The sequence below is a fragment of the Acinonyx jubatus genome, chromosome E1 (assembly GCF_027475565.1).
Source record: "Acinonyx jubatus isolate Ajub_Pintada_27869175 chromosome E1, VMU_Ajub_asm_v1.0, whole genome shotgun sequence".
NCBI classification, from domain to species: Eukaryota; Metazoa; Chordata; class Mammalia; order Carnivora; family Felidae; genus Acinonyx; species Acinonyx jubatus.
The window spans coordinates 25,134,298-25,149,883 of NC_069397.1; the positions used below are offsets into that span (position 1 = coordinate 25,134,298).

General features: G+C 33.4%; 1 protein-coding gene across 1 annotated transcript in view; it reads left to right on the top strand.

The window, feature by feature from the left end:
• The window catches only part of BCAS3 (BCAS3 microtubule associated cell migration factor), a 606,762-nt gene that overhangs the window by 176,124 nt on the left and 415,052 nt on the right, over positions 1 to 15,586 (top strand). Inside the window, exon 14 of the mRNA XM_053211840.1 lies at positions 7,339 to 7,509. Coding sequence (XP_053067815.1) covers positions 7,339 to 7,509 — 171 coding nt within the window. The remainder of the gene's footprint in view (positions 1 to 7,338; positions 7,510 to 15,586) is intronic.

Here is a 15,586-nt window from a genome sequence, read left to right on the forward strand (position 1 = left end):
CTCTTTTGACTAAAATGTAATGAAAAGACTACTCTGAGGTGATTTAGATATTTAAATATGTTATATAGACACTATTAAATAACATTATATATTTCTTCTGGACAATGTGTTTGAGTGTAACATGGAAACAAATTTCTTCTAGAAGCAAAGGTCTTTATTGATGCAGAAAACTTCCAGTACCCCTCTCTCATCCCCTGCATTATACCTTATTTTGAAAGTTAATGAACTATAATAGATAGTACTATCTTGTCACTTACTATAAAAGTGCAGATTTGATGACTGTTAAGTCTTGGGTTTAGATTTTATCCACTAATAAGATGACCCCACTGGTTGTTGTTAAGTTGTGTGTGTGTGTGTGTGTGTGTATGAATTATCAGTAACTCTTCATGTGTTATGAGGCTTTGTGAAATATACTACTCTGTTTTCCCCCTTCCTGGAGTTTTTTCCTAGTTCTCTTGTATTGACTTTTCCTTTTATCTTATGGTTTCTTTGGTACATTTCTTCCCACTTTCTGTGTGCTCCAGTTATTCTAGTTTTATTCCTATTCATTGGTATCAAAGCATGAAATAATAGGCTCAAGGGCAAGTTGGGAGGATATACAACCAAAGGCTTGAAACCTGAAAGGCACATTCCTTTGATAAAGGGATAGCTCTGTTTAAGTGGGAGCATCTCCATTAGCCTTAATGGAGTAAGTATAGCAGCTGAGGCATCTTAGAGGTTAATCAGGCTTCCTAGCCAGCTTTGACATCAATACACTGTGGCGCCTGATTTTGTTGGTCCTTCAGAGGCTTTCTTGACAACACTAACAGACTTTGTGTAAGTCATTTCTTGTGAATTATTGAAACAAATGTTTGGCTGCTAATTGAGGAACGCTAATGTGTTTTATAATCACTGCAGCTTGAGTTTTTAGTGCTAAACAAAGGAGTTAAAATTGATTTGTGGCCTTTTCAGTCAGCTGTAAGTTACATCTTTTTGCTCAAGTTCAACAAATGGCTTTGATGGTCATTTTATTTAAGTATTTATTAGGACACACTATTATGGTCTTCATTCCCCCCACCTCCCCAGAATTTGTCTGTGTTCTGAATTCATGAAGTGTGAGATCACAAGTAGTAACAGGAATAGATTATAAAACAGTACTGGTTGGTGGTTAAAATCAGGCTTTGGAGATAGACAGTTCTATTATTGAATTCCGGCTTTGTCATTGGTTAGCCATTTGAGATGCTGTTTTGCATCTACTGTGGTCTCAGTTTTCTGTTCTATAAACCTGAGGTGTTGTAGGAAATCTGTACAGATCATTTATGTTAAGAGCCTTGACAAGTTCACAGTTAAGTTTCCACAGAACATAGTTACAGTAAAATGATACATATATTACTAGTGTTATATGGTGTTTTAATGAAAAATTTCCTTGGAAAATAGATTTCCTTATCTTAATTCCAATCTAATTGTTGCTTAAATCACGTTTAGGCCTTTATAAATTACCTTCTTTGCCTACCATTTATAAAACTGTTTGAAATATTATGTATATTAATAATTTTCATTTTAAAATTCAGCTATAGTATATATCAGAGTATAGGTGACAATATTTCTTTGATTATTCTGAAAAGAGAGTCACTTCATTAAAGGTTAATTTGCAATATTTTAATAAAAACTTTCTCACAGTTGGAATTGGAAGAAAATTATTTCTGAATGTCTGTATTACATGTAAATTTTGATATATCCATGTAATCTACATTACTTATTTTGGCTCTACTGGTTAGATCTTTTTTCACTATTTATGAGTCGCGTGCTTTTCTTTTTGTTTTTTTTTTCTCTTTTAGACAAAAAAAATCCCACAAAAACCTGTTGTTACTTTAACATTATTGTTAAAGTAATCAGATAATAAGATTCACATAAAAGAAAAATACTCACATGAATTAGTGTATCTATTTGCTTCAAATGAAATGGAACTAAAATGTAATTATAAAACATCTTAAGTTGTCTTTAATTGAAATAGTATATTAGAAGTATTACATTGAATTGTTTTCTGTTACCAGAGAGAAAATAACCTTCTTAGCTAGTCTTTTTGATGTTTTATTCATCTAGTAATTGGTATCTTGGATGGAGACTGTATTTCTACGTGCCAAATGTTTTTTTTTAATTGAGGTAAAATTGGTATATAACATAGACTTTTACATGTACATTATAATTGACATCTGTATGCACTACAAAGTGATCACCACCAAAAGTCGCCATTCATCACCATCGAATTGACTGCCTTCACCCATTTTGCTCACCTCCCAACCCCATTCCCCTCTGGTAATCAATCTGTTCTCTGTATCTGTGAGTTTGTTTTTATATTCTTCTGTTTGTTTCTTAGATTCCACTTATGAATGATATCAAATGGCATTTGTCTTTCTCTGTCTGACTTATTTCACTTAGCATAATACTCTCAAGCTCCATCAGTGTTGTCACAAATGGCAGTATTTCATTCTTCCATATGGCTAAGTAGTATTTGTGTGTGTGTGTGTGTGTGCACGTGTCAGACACACACACACACACACACACACACACACCCTCTTTATCCATTTATCTATCAGTGGACACACTTAGGTTGTTTCCATATCTTGGCTATTATAAATAATGCTGCAATGAACATATGAACATAGAGGTTTATATATCTTTTTGAATTAGTATTTTCATATTCTTTGTATAAATACTCATAAGTAGAATAGCTGGACCATATGGCAGGTCTATTCTTAATTTTTTGAGGAATCTTAATGCTAATTTTTGTAGTGGCTGCACCAGTGTACATTCCCATCGACAACATATAAGGGTTCCCTTTACTCCACATTCTCTCTAATACTTGTTATTTCTTGTCTTTTTGATAATAGTCATTCTGACAGGTGTGAAGTGATATCTCATTGTGGTTTTGATTTTTATTTCCCCGTTGATTAGTGATGTTGAACATCTTTTCATATCTGTTGGCCATCTATGTCTTCTTTGGAAAAATGTCTCTTCAGATATTCTGCCCATTTTTTTTTTAATTTTTTTAATGTTTATTTATTTTTGAGACAGAGAGAGACAGAGCATGAACAGGGGAGGGGCAGAGAGAGAGAGGGAGACACAGAATTGGAAGCAGGCTCCAGGCTCTGAGCCATCAGCCCAGAGCCCAATGCGGGGCTCAAACTCACGGACTGCGAAATCGTGACCTGAGCTGAAGTCGGACCCTTAACCAACTGAGCCACCCAGGCGCCCCATCATTTTTTTTTCTTATTGTTGCTATTGTTGAGTTCTGGGAGTTGTTTATATATTTTGGATATTAACCCTGTATCAGATGTATGATTTGCAAATATTTTCTCCCATTAAACATTTTAATTTTGATGTTGTTTTCCTGTGTTATGCAGAAGATGCTTTTTGGTTTGATACAGTCCCATTGGTTTATTTTTGCATTTGTTTCCCTTGCCTTTGGAGTCAGATCCACAAACACATCTCTAAGATTGATGTTTGTGAGCTTACCGCCTATGTTTTCTTATAGGAACTTTGTGGTCTTAGGTTGGTCTTACATTTAATTCTTTAATTCATTTTGAGTTAATTTTTGTGTATGGTATAAGAGAGTAGTCTAGTTTAATTCTATTACATAACTGTCCATTTTTTCTGGAACTATTTATTGAAGAGACTGTCCTTTCTCCATTGTATGTTCTTGGCTTCTTTGTTGTAAATTAATTGTATATTTGGGTAGTTATTTCTCAGCTATCAATTTTGTTCCATTGATATATTTGTCTTTTTTATGCCAGTACCATACTGTTCTGATTACTATAAGTTTATAGAATAGTTTGAAATCAGGGACCATGATTTCAGCTTTGTTCTTTTTTTCTCAAGATTGCTTTGGCTATTCTGGGTCTTTTATGGTACCATGCAAATTTTAGAATTATTTGTTCTAATTCTGTGAAAAATGCCTCTGGAATTTTGGGAGGAATTGCACTGAATCTATAGATTGCAGTGGTGGTATGGACGTTTTAACAGTGTTAATTCTTCAATCCATGGGCATGGAATATCTTTCCATTTATTTGTGTCTTCTTCATTTTCTTTCATTAGTGTCTTATAGTTCTCAGTGTACAGGTCTTTCGCTCTCTGGTTAAATTTATTCATAGGTATTTTGTTCTTTTGATGCAATTGTAAATGACATTGCTTTCTTAATTTCTTTTTTACTGATAGCTTATTATTAGTATATAGAAACATCACAGATTATGTATATTGATTTGGTATTCTGCAACTTTACTGACTTTGTTTATTCGTTTTAACAGTTTTTTGATGGAGGTTTTCTATGTATTTGCACATAGTAATGATTTTACTATTTCTTTTCTGATTGGATGCCTTTTATTTATTTTTCTTGCCTTATTACTGTGACTAGGCTCCAATGCTGTATTGAATAAAAGTGGAGAAAGTGAACATTCTTGTCTTATCTTGTTCCCAATCTTAGAGGACAATCTTCCAGTTTTTCAGTATTAAGTATGATACTAGCTATGGGTTTATCATATAAAGCCTTTACTATGTTGAGGTATGAATCCTTCATACCCACTTTGTTGAGAGTTTTTATCATAAATGGAGGTTGAGTTTTTTCAAATGTTTTTTCTGCACCTATTGAAATGATCTTATGATTTCTATCCTTCATTTTGTTAATGTGGTGTACCACATTGATTCATGGATATTGAACCATCTAGCTTCTCTGGAATAATTCCTACTTGATCATGGTGTATGATCCTTTTAATGTGTTGTTGAATTTGGTTTGCTAATATTTTGTTAAGGACTTTTGTATCTATGTTCATCAGTAATATTGGCCTGTAATTTTCCTTTGTTGTAGTGTTCTTGTTTGGTTTTGGTATCAGGGTAAAGTTAATGTCATGTTTTACATCTTTTTATTTTATGCATCCCTTAACTAATTGTAGTTTTAATTAGTTTTACTACTATTCTCTTTTAGTCTTTATACTTGTTTTATAAGTGATTGATCCACTATCTTTACAATATATTTATCTTTTCCAATGAGAGTTTTACTTTTGTATGTTTCCTTGTGATTAAATACTAAATATTAAGTATTTCTTTTCAACTTAAAAGAAGTCCCATTAACATTTCTTGTAAGGCCATTTTAGCAATGATGAACTCCTTTAGTTTTTGCTTATCTGGAAAACTCTTAATTTCCCCTTCAATTATGAGTGATAACTTTGCTAGGTAGAGAATTCTTGGTTGGAAGTTTTTTCCTTTTAGCACTTTGAATATGTTGTGCTTTCTTCTGGCCTGCAAAGTTTCTGCAAAAAAATCTTGATAGCCGTATGCGGTTTCCTTGTATGTATTTATCTTGATACTTTTAAGATTCTCCCTTTAACTTTTACCATTTTAATTATAATGTGTCTTGGTATGGAACTCTTTGGGGTTCCCACTTGTATGTCTATTTCCTTCACCAGATTAGGGAAGTCTTCAGCTATTAGTTTTTAAAACTTTTTTTCTGGCCCTTTCTCTCTTCTCTTCTGGGAACCATGTAATGTGAATGTTTTTCTGCTTGAAGTACTCCCAAGTTTTTTTTTTTTTTTTAATACATATATGTTTATTTTAATTCTTTTCTCTTTTTGCTCCTTTGTCTGGGTGAGTTCCATTGTTTTGTCTTCCAGCTCACTGATCTGCTTCATCTAGTCTGTTGTTGAACCTCTCTAGTGTATTTGTCAGTTCACTTATTATATTTTCAGCTCTGTAGCTTCTGTTTGATACTTTTTAATGTTTTTACTCCTTTTGTTGAAGTTCACTCTGTGTTAATTCATTCCTCTGAGTTTGGTGAGCATCTTTATGGCCATTTATTTGAACTCTGTTGCTTATCTCATTTTATTAAGGTCTTTTTCTGGGGTTTTGTTCTTTGTTTGGAACATATTCCTCTGTCTTCTTATCTTGTCTTTCTGTGTTTGTTTCTATGTATTAGGCAAATCAGCTACCTCTATACCAATCTTGAATGAGTGGCCTTCAAGTATCCTGTGGGACTCACGCATTTATCCTTCCTGGCCACCCAGTGCCAGATGCTCAAGGGGTGTCTCCTATGTGAGCTGTACATGGCTGCCCATCTCCTGTGGAGGAGCTGTGGCTGTGGCATGAGTGCATGGGGCTCTTGTCTGGCCCATCTTGTCTGTGATGTGTGGCTGTGACATAGGAATGAGTGTCTACATGCCTAATCTTGTTGTGCAATATTATATAACAGCATATTATAGATTTAATTTGGAAGCATAACATTTTTCACATAGGCATTCTACCAGTGTTCAGTCTTTTTCATGCTAAAAAATAGATTGAAAATTAGGTTTATAATATTTCAAAAAATAACCATAGATGTTGGTGAGGATGTGGAGAGAAGGGAACCCTCTTACACTGTTGGTGAGAATGCAAACTGGTACAACCACTCTGGAAAAACAGTATGGAGGTTCCTCAAAAAGTTAAAAAATAGAACTACCCAACGATCCAGCAATTACACTACTAGGTATTTACCCAATGGATACAAAAATACTGATTCAAAGGGACACATGCACCCTGATGTTCATAGCAGCATTATCAATAATAGCCTGGGTGTCCATTGACTGATGAATGGATAAAGAAGATACATTAAAACAAACAAACACAAACAAATACAAATAAATAAATAGGAATATTACTCAGCCATAAAAAAGAATGAAATTTTGCCCTTGTTATAGGCATTAAAGACAGGAGAAAGAAGAAATATTTTTTTAGAAAGATATAATTGTTCCTGGGGTGCCTGAGTGGCTCAGTTGGTTAAGCGTTTGACTTCAGCTCAGGTCACAATCTCATGGTTTGTGAGTTCAAGCCCCACATCGAGCTCTGTGCTTACAGCTCGGAGCCTGGAGCCTATTTTGGATTCTGTGTCTCTGTCTTTCTCTCTGACGCTCCCCCAAACCCCCTTTCTCTCTCTCTCTCAAAAATAAATAAACATTAAAAAATATATATGTAAATATATACTATATATCTATATGTAAGTATACATACATATATGTATATGTATATACACATATATGTGTATAATTGTTCCCTTATGTGAAACAAAGTTCTTTAATCATTTACTTGTGGCTTTATTCTCACTATGCTGATTTTGGGGATTCTACTGATACCATTTACTCAAACTAATACTGATTTTCTAACTAAAATTTAAGATCGTATGAAAAGTCAGACTGAATTTCTGTGACAGTTCACTGCTACATATAGGTTTGTAAGACAATAGGGAATTGAAAAGGTAGGAGAATGAGCCAAATGCATATTTCTGTTTAGAGTTCAAATACTGATGTGAAGTCATATATTTTATATTTCATTGCATAGACATTGAAAACTGGTCTGACAATGGTCGGGAAAGTAGTGACTCAGCTGACAGGCACGCTGCCTTCAGGTGTGACAGAAGATGACGTTGCCCTCCATAGTAATTCAAGGCGGAGTCCTCTGGTTCCAGGCATTATCACAGTAATTGACACTGAAACCGTTGGAGAGGGCCAGGTAAGAACTTCCAATGCAAGTAATGTAAAAATAATACCTGTAGGGGTGTCTGGGTGGCTTAGTCAGTTAAGTGTCCAACTCTTGGTTTTGGCTAAGGTCATGATCTCATGGTTTTGTGAGTTTGAACCCTGCTTCGGGCTCTGTGCTAACAGTGCAGAGCCTACTTGAGGTTCTGTTTCCCTCTGTCTCTGTCCTTCCCCCACTTGCCCTGTCTTGTCTCTCTCTAAATAAATAAATCAACTTTAAAAAAATAATAAAGATGACACTTGATAGAACCTAAATTGGAAGATTAATAATTGATCTTTAAGGTAGAGGCTTGCTGATAGAAGCAATCAATAGGACCTTCCATATTTTGGAGGGAATTAAATAAATTATTGATTAATTATGATAGTTACAAGTGACAATTCTGTAAATAATATCAAGTTTTATTACAGACATTTATAGATATGAGAAATACATAAAGTCTCAAAGTATATGTTAAGATACATACATGGTAATGCTTATCTACATACATACGTTGTAATCCTGTATCTTCAGATAATGCAGAAACATTTAGATTATAAAAATCTAATCATTATAAACATGGAAAAATAAATTACATAGTGTAAATCTGGCTGGTAAGAAACCAGTTGGGTTTTGTTTTCTTCCCCCATGTATTCATAAAAATCTTTTTCTTTTGTATCATAGTCTTGAATTTTAAAATACATCTCTGGGGGTGACTGGGTGTCTCAGTTGGTTAAGTGTCTGACTCTTGATTTAGGCTAAGGTAATGATCTCATGGTTCGGGTGTACAAGCCCCACATTGGGCTCTGGGCTGGTGGCGTGGAGCCTACTTGGGATTCTCTCTCTTTCCCTCTGTCTCTGCCCCTCCCCTGCTCGTGTTCTCACTTTCTCAAAATAAATAAAATAAACATTAAAAAATACATTTTGAAAGGAAGGTAATTTTAAAATTCTAATAGTTTGTGATCATTGCTACAAAAAAAAATCCAATCTAAAATTGATTACCAGAATAGGATAGGAGTAGATCAACATTTATGAAATAGAAATTATTTTAATTTTATATAGAATATATATTTAATTCTTTTTTCAGAATATAATGTCTGGAAGCTATGTGAGTCTTTAAAGTATTAAACCTAAATACTGCATTTTTTTAAGGAAATATGTTTTCAGTTTAAATGGTGATTCGATACCTGATAAAAGATTAGCTTTGACTCAATACTCATGTACTAGTTCCTACAGTAGGATCAATTCGCATTTCTAAAAAACGTAGACTCTACTGCAATTAAAAGACAAAAAAATCTTTGAAGTTCTAGATTACTGAATTTAGCTATTGCATTTTATTTGAAATCTGAATAATAATCAATCTCCACCTCCCCCGTGTTAACTTTATGGTTCACCAAACATGTTAGAGTGCAGGCCTGTATTCTTGTTTAAAACTCTTTTTAATGAAGTGCTAGCAAACTTTTCAGTTGACTTGTAATGAATTTTTTTAAGTTGTGTTAATTAGCAATTAGCTCAAGTTGATAGATACAGACAGATGTTAATTTTCTTTCTTAATTGGAATTAAATATTTAAACCCTAGTGTTTTATGAGTGTTAAAGTAAAAAATATTTTCTTTTGTCCTTTGATTCTTAATCAATTTACCTCCAAGGCCACATACATTTACTGAGTAGTAACAATCCTCCTGAACATTGTCTAGTTTGGTGAGCATAAGTCTGTTAAACACCTAACGTTTGTTGACAGATGGATTGTGGTCATTTAAAAGTAGAAAATGTTATGTCATGATTTTTGATGAAATAGAGGTATAACTCAATTTATTTTATTATATTTAAGTGTAGAAACATGTAAAAAGAAAAATTTTACATAATTATATAATTCTAATTAATGACATATTAAATAGTGGCCTTATGTTTCCAAATATGCCCCCCATTCTTTATTAACTTTTTATAACTTTAAAGTGCAATTCTCAGATTTGAAATATGGAAATGAACTGTAGATTGTGGAGTTGCAAAAGTTCACTTTTCTTTGGTAAATGAATTATTAACACTTGAAACAAGTAAAGTTGTTTATTAGGAAATAAGAATTATAGAAATGTTAACTTTAAAAGTTAAAAGAAGTTAAAAAGTGTTACTCAACCTGAAAAATATTATCTTTTCTATTATTTGTTGAGCTCATAATCTCTTTTCATTCCCACTTATAACATTCTGAATTTTTATTTGATTTAAAAATTGTTTTTATAAGGGAGGAAATAAATTGATACTCAGTAAATGGTAAGTTACTATGTGCATTTTGAAAGAATTATAACTATTTTTTAAAGCAACAAGATTTCCTGACTATAATACTATCCTCCTTTTTTTTTTTTAATTACTGTGAATCTGTTTTTTGTTAAGAAGACATTTTTGTCTCTGATACATAGTTCACTTGGAGTACAGAGCTGCTTTTAGGTTATGCTGGATTGTATTAAAAAGACTTCATGGGTTATCGTCCTAGATTTATCACCTCTAGCCCTTTCCAACTGATGTTTGACCTTAGCTGTAATGTTTTTCCTTTTCCATCTAAAGCTGACATTATGTCCACTTTTTCTGTTTAAATCCATTGAGCCTTTAATAAAGACATTTTCATGTTTACAGTGGCAATGTATAAAATTTGATTCACCATCTTTCTAATGCTAAATTTATTAATTTGATTTTATGTTGATGGGATCATTGCGTGGTAACTGCATTAAGGAAGAGTGGATTTGATTGACTTTGTGTCCATTTTTTAATCTGTTACTTGTTTTATTTAAAAGCATTTTGTGGCTAAGATAAGCTAAGTGATATAATTTGCCTTTACACATTTATATAATTGAAGTTAGCAGTGTGGCAAAGTCCCTAATCAAAGGAAAATGCTCCAGAATGATGACCTAAACTTGAGCTATTTCTTTCTCTGGGTACAAGTGTTATTCATAATAATTTACTGGTTCCTGAAGTGTTTTATCTTTTTGTTCACACAGCAAAAGCTTATCCACCTTGTATCAGTTAAAGTACTTTGATTAATTTTAATATAGTCAAGTTATTATTAATGTATACTTAAGAAGTTCAGCCTGTTTAGTTAAATGGGTACATATCTTAGGATAATTGTATTGGGATGTATTTTATATTATTAATTTGATGTTTTAGGCGAAGTGATAAGGCAATGGAGAAAATCCTTCCAAAAGTATCTGGTTGTTATGTTTGTGAAACTCATAAAGAGAAGCTTCAAAAAGTCTTATGTAATGGTATCAGGCTTTACTGTGCACCAAGATTAATGTGCCTTTTTACTAGACGGCTTCTGTGTTGGTACCATCAAATAGAGTACTCAGTACTAATTGTATTGGAGATGGAGATATAAGATGATAGTGTATGAAAGGAAAGGGAATCTTCTAAGATTGAGTTAAAATAGAAAAGTAGACAAAACACAAATATTTCACAGAAAAAAATAAAACATACAGATTGTCCCTGACTTAAAATGTCTTGAGTTAATGATTTTTCAACTTTATGATGATATGAAAGTGATAGGAATTCAGTAGAAACCATACTTGGAATTTTGAATTTTGAACTTTCCCTAGCCCAGTGATATGTGGTATAATACTCTCTTGTGATTCTGGGTAGCAACAACCAACTGCAGCTCTGAGTCAGCCTCATGATCATGAGGGTAAACAACTGATACACTTACACCTATTCTGCACTCAGATAGCCATTGTGTTTCTCGCTTTCAGCATAGTATTCAATAAGTTACATGAGATATCCAGCATTTTACTATAAAATAGGCTTTGTGTTAGATGATTTTGTCCAACTGTAGGCTAATGTGAGTGTTCTGAGCATGTTTAAGGTAGGGTAAGCTGAGGATGATGTTTGGTAGGTTAGGTGTATTAAATGCATTTTTGACTTAAGATGTGTTCAACTCACGATGGATTTACTGTGATGTAACCTCTTTGTAAGTTGAGGAAGATCTGTATATAAATGCTGTATAATCTATATCCATGACTTCACTTGTTATAAGAGAAAGACAAATTTAAACTACACTGAGATACCATTTGTCGCCTGTGAGAATGAGGGAAATTCAAAAGCAGTGTATTCTACGTTTTAACTTCTAATTTTGAAATAATTGTAGAGTCACATTAAGTTGCAGAAATGTATTCATGTGATCTTTACCCAGATTCCTGCAACTTCCCTTGAATAGCGACATCTTACATAGCTGTAAGAAAATATTAAAACCAATATCAAGTTGACAAATATCAATACTGTTCATATGCTATAGACCTAGGATGCCTGGCTGGCTCAGTCAGTGGGGCATGCAGTTCTTGAGCTCAGAACTGTTAGTTCAAGCCCCGTGTTGGGTGTGGAGATTACTTAAAAATAAAATCTGTAAAAAAATATGGCACAGACTTTACTCAGCTCTCACTATTTGTTTTACCTGAATTTATTTGTGTGTTCCTGGGTGTATATAGTTCTATAACTTTTATTCCCCGTATAGATTCACATAATCAACAACACCATTAAGATATAAGACTATTCAACACATACATTTTTTGTATTCAGACTCATCCTTCAACCTACCCCTTCCTTTTCTCCTGAAAACTATTATATGTTCTCTATCTCTATAATTTTGTGACTTATAGAGTGGATATAAGAGAAATCATATAGTATATTACATTTTAAGTTAACTTTTGGACTAAATATGATATCCTTGAAGTTCATTTAGTTTGTTGTGTGTAATTAAGTCTTTATTATCTCTCTGTTGTATTCCTGTGAATAGCTGTGTCTATTTGTGCAACCATTCATTCACTGGAAGACATTTGAGTTGTTTCTAGCATTTTGCTGTTATTAATAAAGCTGCTATGAACATCTAGGTAGAGGTTTTTGTGTGATTTCTGTAGAGTTTTCATGTCTCTATATTAAATGCCAAAGAGTATGATTGATAAATTTTATAAGTGCATATTTAGTTTTGTCAGAAACTGCCCAACTTTTTTTGTAGAGGGGCTGAACTGGTTTACATTCCTTCCAGTAATGTATGATAGGTGGCAGTTTTCTCATCAGAATCCATGGATGATGAAAGCAGTGTTAGAACATCTTTAAAATAGTGAAATAAATGAACTGTTAAACCTGAATTCCACATCTAATGAAAATACCTTTCAGGAATGAAGGGAATATAAAGACATTCTTATAAAAGGAAAGCTAAATTAATCACTAGCAGATCTATTTATTTATTTATCTATTTTTTAATGCTTATTTATTTTTGAGAGGGAGAGGGTGGGAGAGAGAGAGAGCGAGTGAGCGAGAGAGCACATAAGTAGGGAGGGGCAGAGAGGAGACTCAGAATCTGAAACAGGCTTCAGGCTCTGAGCTGTCAGCACAGAACCTGACATGGGGCTTGAACTCATGAACCATGAGATCATGATGTGAGCCGACGTTGGACGCTTAACTGTCTGAGCCACTCAGGCACTCCTATTTTTTTAAATTTTTATTTGTTTGAGAGAGAGAGAGCGAGAGAGAGAGAGCACATGTATAGGAGCAGGTCAGGGGCAGAGAGAGGGGGAGAGAGAGAATCCCAAGCAAGCTTTGCACTTCCAGTGTAGAGCCTGACGTGGGGCTTAATCTTGGGAACTGTGAGATCATGACCTGAGCTGAAACCAAGAGTTAGATGCTTAACCGGCTAAGCCACCCATGCACCCTGCAGATCTACTCTTAAAGAATGTCTAAAGGAAGTTTTCTAAAGAAATTACAACAGAAGAAGGCTTGTAACTTCAGAAATAGAGAACAGTGGAAGAGGTAAAAATAGAAGCGTATATAATATATCGATTTTCGTAAGTTAAATTTGGTTGAAGCAAAAATGATAACATCTCATGTTATGATCAACATATTTATGAGAAATATTTGTGGGGAAGTAAATTGAGTTTCATAAAAATGTTAAAATTTTATACTGCATATCACTGTATCTGAAAAGTTTAAAGACAACCTACTAAAGGGGAGAAAATATTTGGAAATTATATTTTTTATAATGGACTGCTATCCAGAATATAGAAAGAACTACAACTAAATAAAGATATAGATAATCTAATTTTAAATTGAACAAAGATATGAGTAAACATTTTTCTGAAAAAGATTGACCAATGGCCAATAAACACAAATGAGAGCCCTCATACACTGCTGGTGGGAATGTAAAATTGTGCAAATGCTTTGGAAAAGAGTTACCAAATGACTTAGCAATTTATCTTCTAGCAATACTCAAAAGAAATGAAAATATATATTCACATAATTGTATGTTCATAGCAGCGTTATTTGCAAGAGCCAAAAACTAGGAGCAACTCCAGTGTACCTCAACTGATTAGTAGATGGATAAATAAAATGTGATATGCACTTACAATGTAATATTCTTCAGCAATAAAAAGAAATGAAGCACTGTTTCATGTTATAATGTGGGTGAGTCTTGAAAATATTATACTTTGTGAAAGAAGCCAGTCTCAAAAGAGTGTATGTTGTATGATTCCATTTATATGAAATGTCTAGAATAAGCAAAGCAATAGAAAGAGAAAATAGATTATAGTTTCCCAGGGCTGGGAGTTTGGAAGGAATGGAGAAATGTGGGGTGACTGTTAATAATTACGGGTTTTCCTTTGGTGATGAAAATGTTCTAAATTTGGTTGTGGTGATGGTTCTACAATTGTGTGAATATACCATATATCTCAAAACAAACCTTTAGTAAATATTTAACAAGTGTAGTTTAACACACTTTCCCAGATACTGCTACTATAAGACTTCGTTTTCTTGTTCTTCTCACTTAATACTTTGAAAGTCAATCGAACAACTAAAAAGAGAATAACTTATAATGCATGTTCCCCCCACCCGCATTGTGATAAAATATGCATAACATAAACATTGACATGTAACCATTTTATAAGTTTACAATTCAGTGCATAAGTGTATTTACAATGTTGTGCCATCACAATGGCACATCACAATATCCATGGTTATCACAATAACCATCACTGTTATCTATTTCTAGAACTTTTTCATCATCTGGATTCATTAAATAGTAAACAGTAACTCCCCAAACCCCTGTCCCCACGGTCCCTGGTGACCATCATTCTGATTTCTGCTTCTAGTAGATTGCCCATAATTAAAAAAGATGTACAATACAAAGTGTTGGAAAGGTTGTAGAAAAATTGGAAACCTCACGCTTCACTGATGGAAATATAAAATGATGTAGCTATTTTGGAAAACAATTTGTTAGTTTCTTTAAAAGTTCACCATATGTTTACCATATGACTGACCAGATTCACTTCTAGGTATCTCCCCAAGAGAAATAAAAACATATTCACAAGAATATGTGCACATAGATATTCATAGCTGCCTATGCATTGTAACAATTGACTAGAAATAATCCAAATTGCCAAGAACTGGTGGGTGAACCCACATGTTGTGGTATTTTCATACAGTGGATAACAGTTTAGCAATATAAAGAAATGAATGATACCTGAAACAACATAGCTGAACTATAAAAATTATATAAGTGAAAGAAAGTAGAAGGCAAATTGCATGATTCTATTTATATGAAACATTTTCAAAATTTTTAGAAAAGGCAAAAGAGATAAAATATACATAAGGATTGCCTGGGGCTTAGGGTTGGAAATCTGTAAAGTTAATATGAAGACATTTTGGGGATGGTGGAAGAAATCTAAATGGAGAATGTGGTGATGGTTACACAATTGTATGGATTTACTAAGCATTATCCACTTATGTATTTAAAATGGGTGATTTGAATGTATAAATTTACTGATGTTTGGGGATGACTATCAGTTATGCTGAAGAGGTACATAAGTAGATCCTGTCTCCAGAAAATGAATACATTACTAGAAAGAATTTTCAAAAATAACTATCTGGGGACTCCAGAAATTGACCAAAACTAAGAATGAAATGATAAGTGTGTAAAGACTTTAGAGCTTGGATAATAGTTGTAGGAGAAAATGGCCTTTTTGCATGAGGCTGCTCTCATTCACATCTGCCTGGAGCTTGGTGAGTGTGATTAGTTTAACCAGTGCAGAGTGGGCCATTGTAAA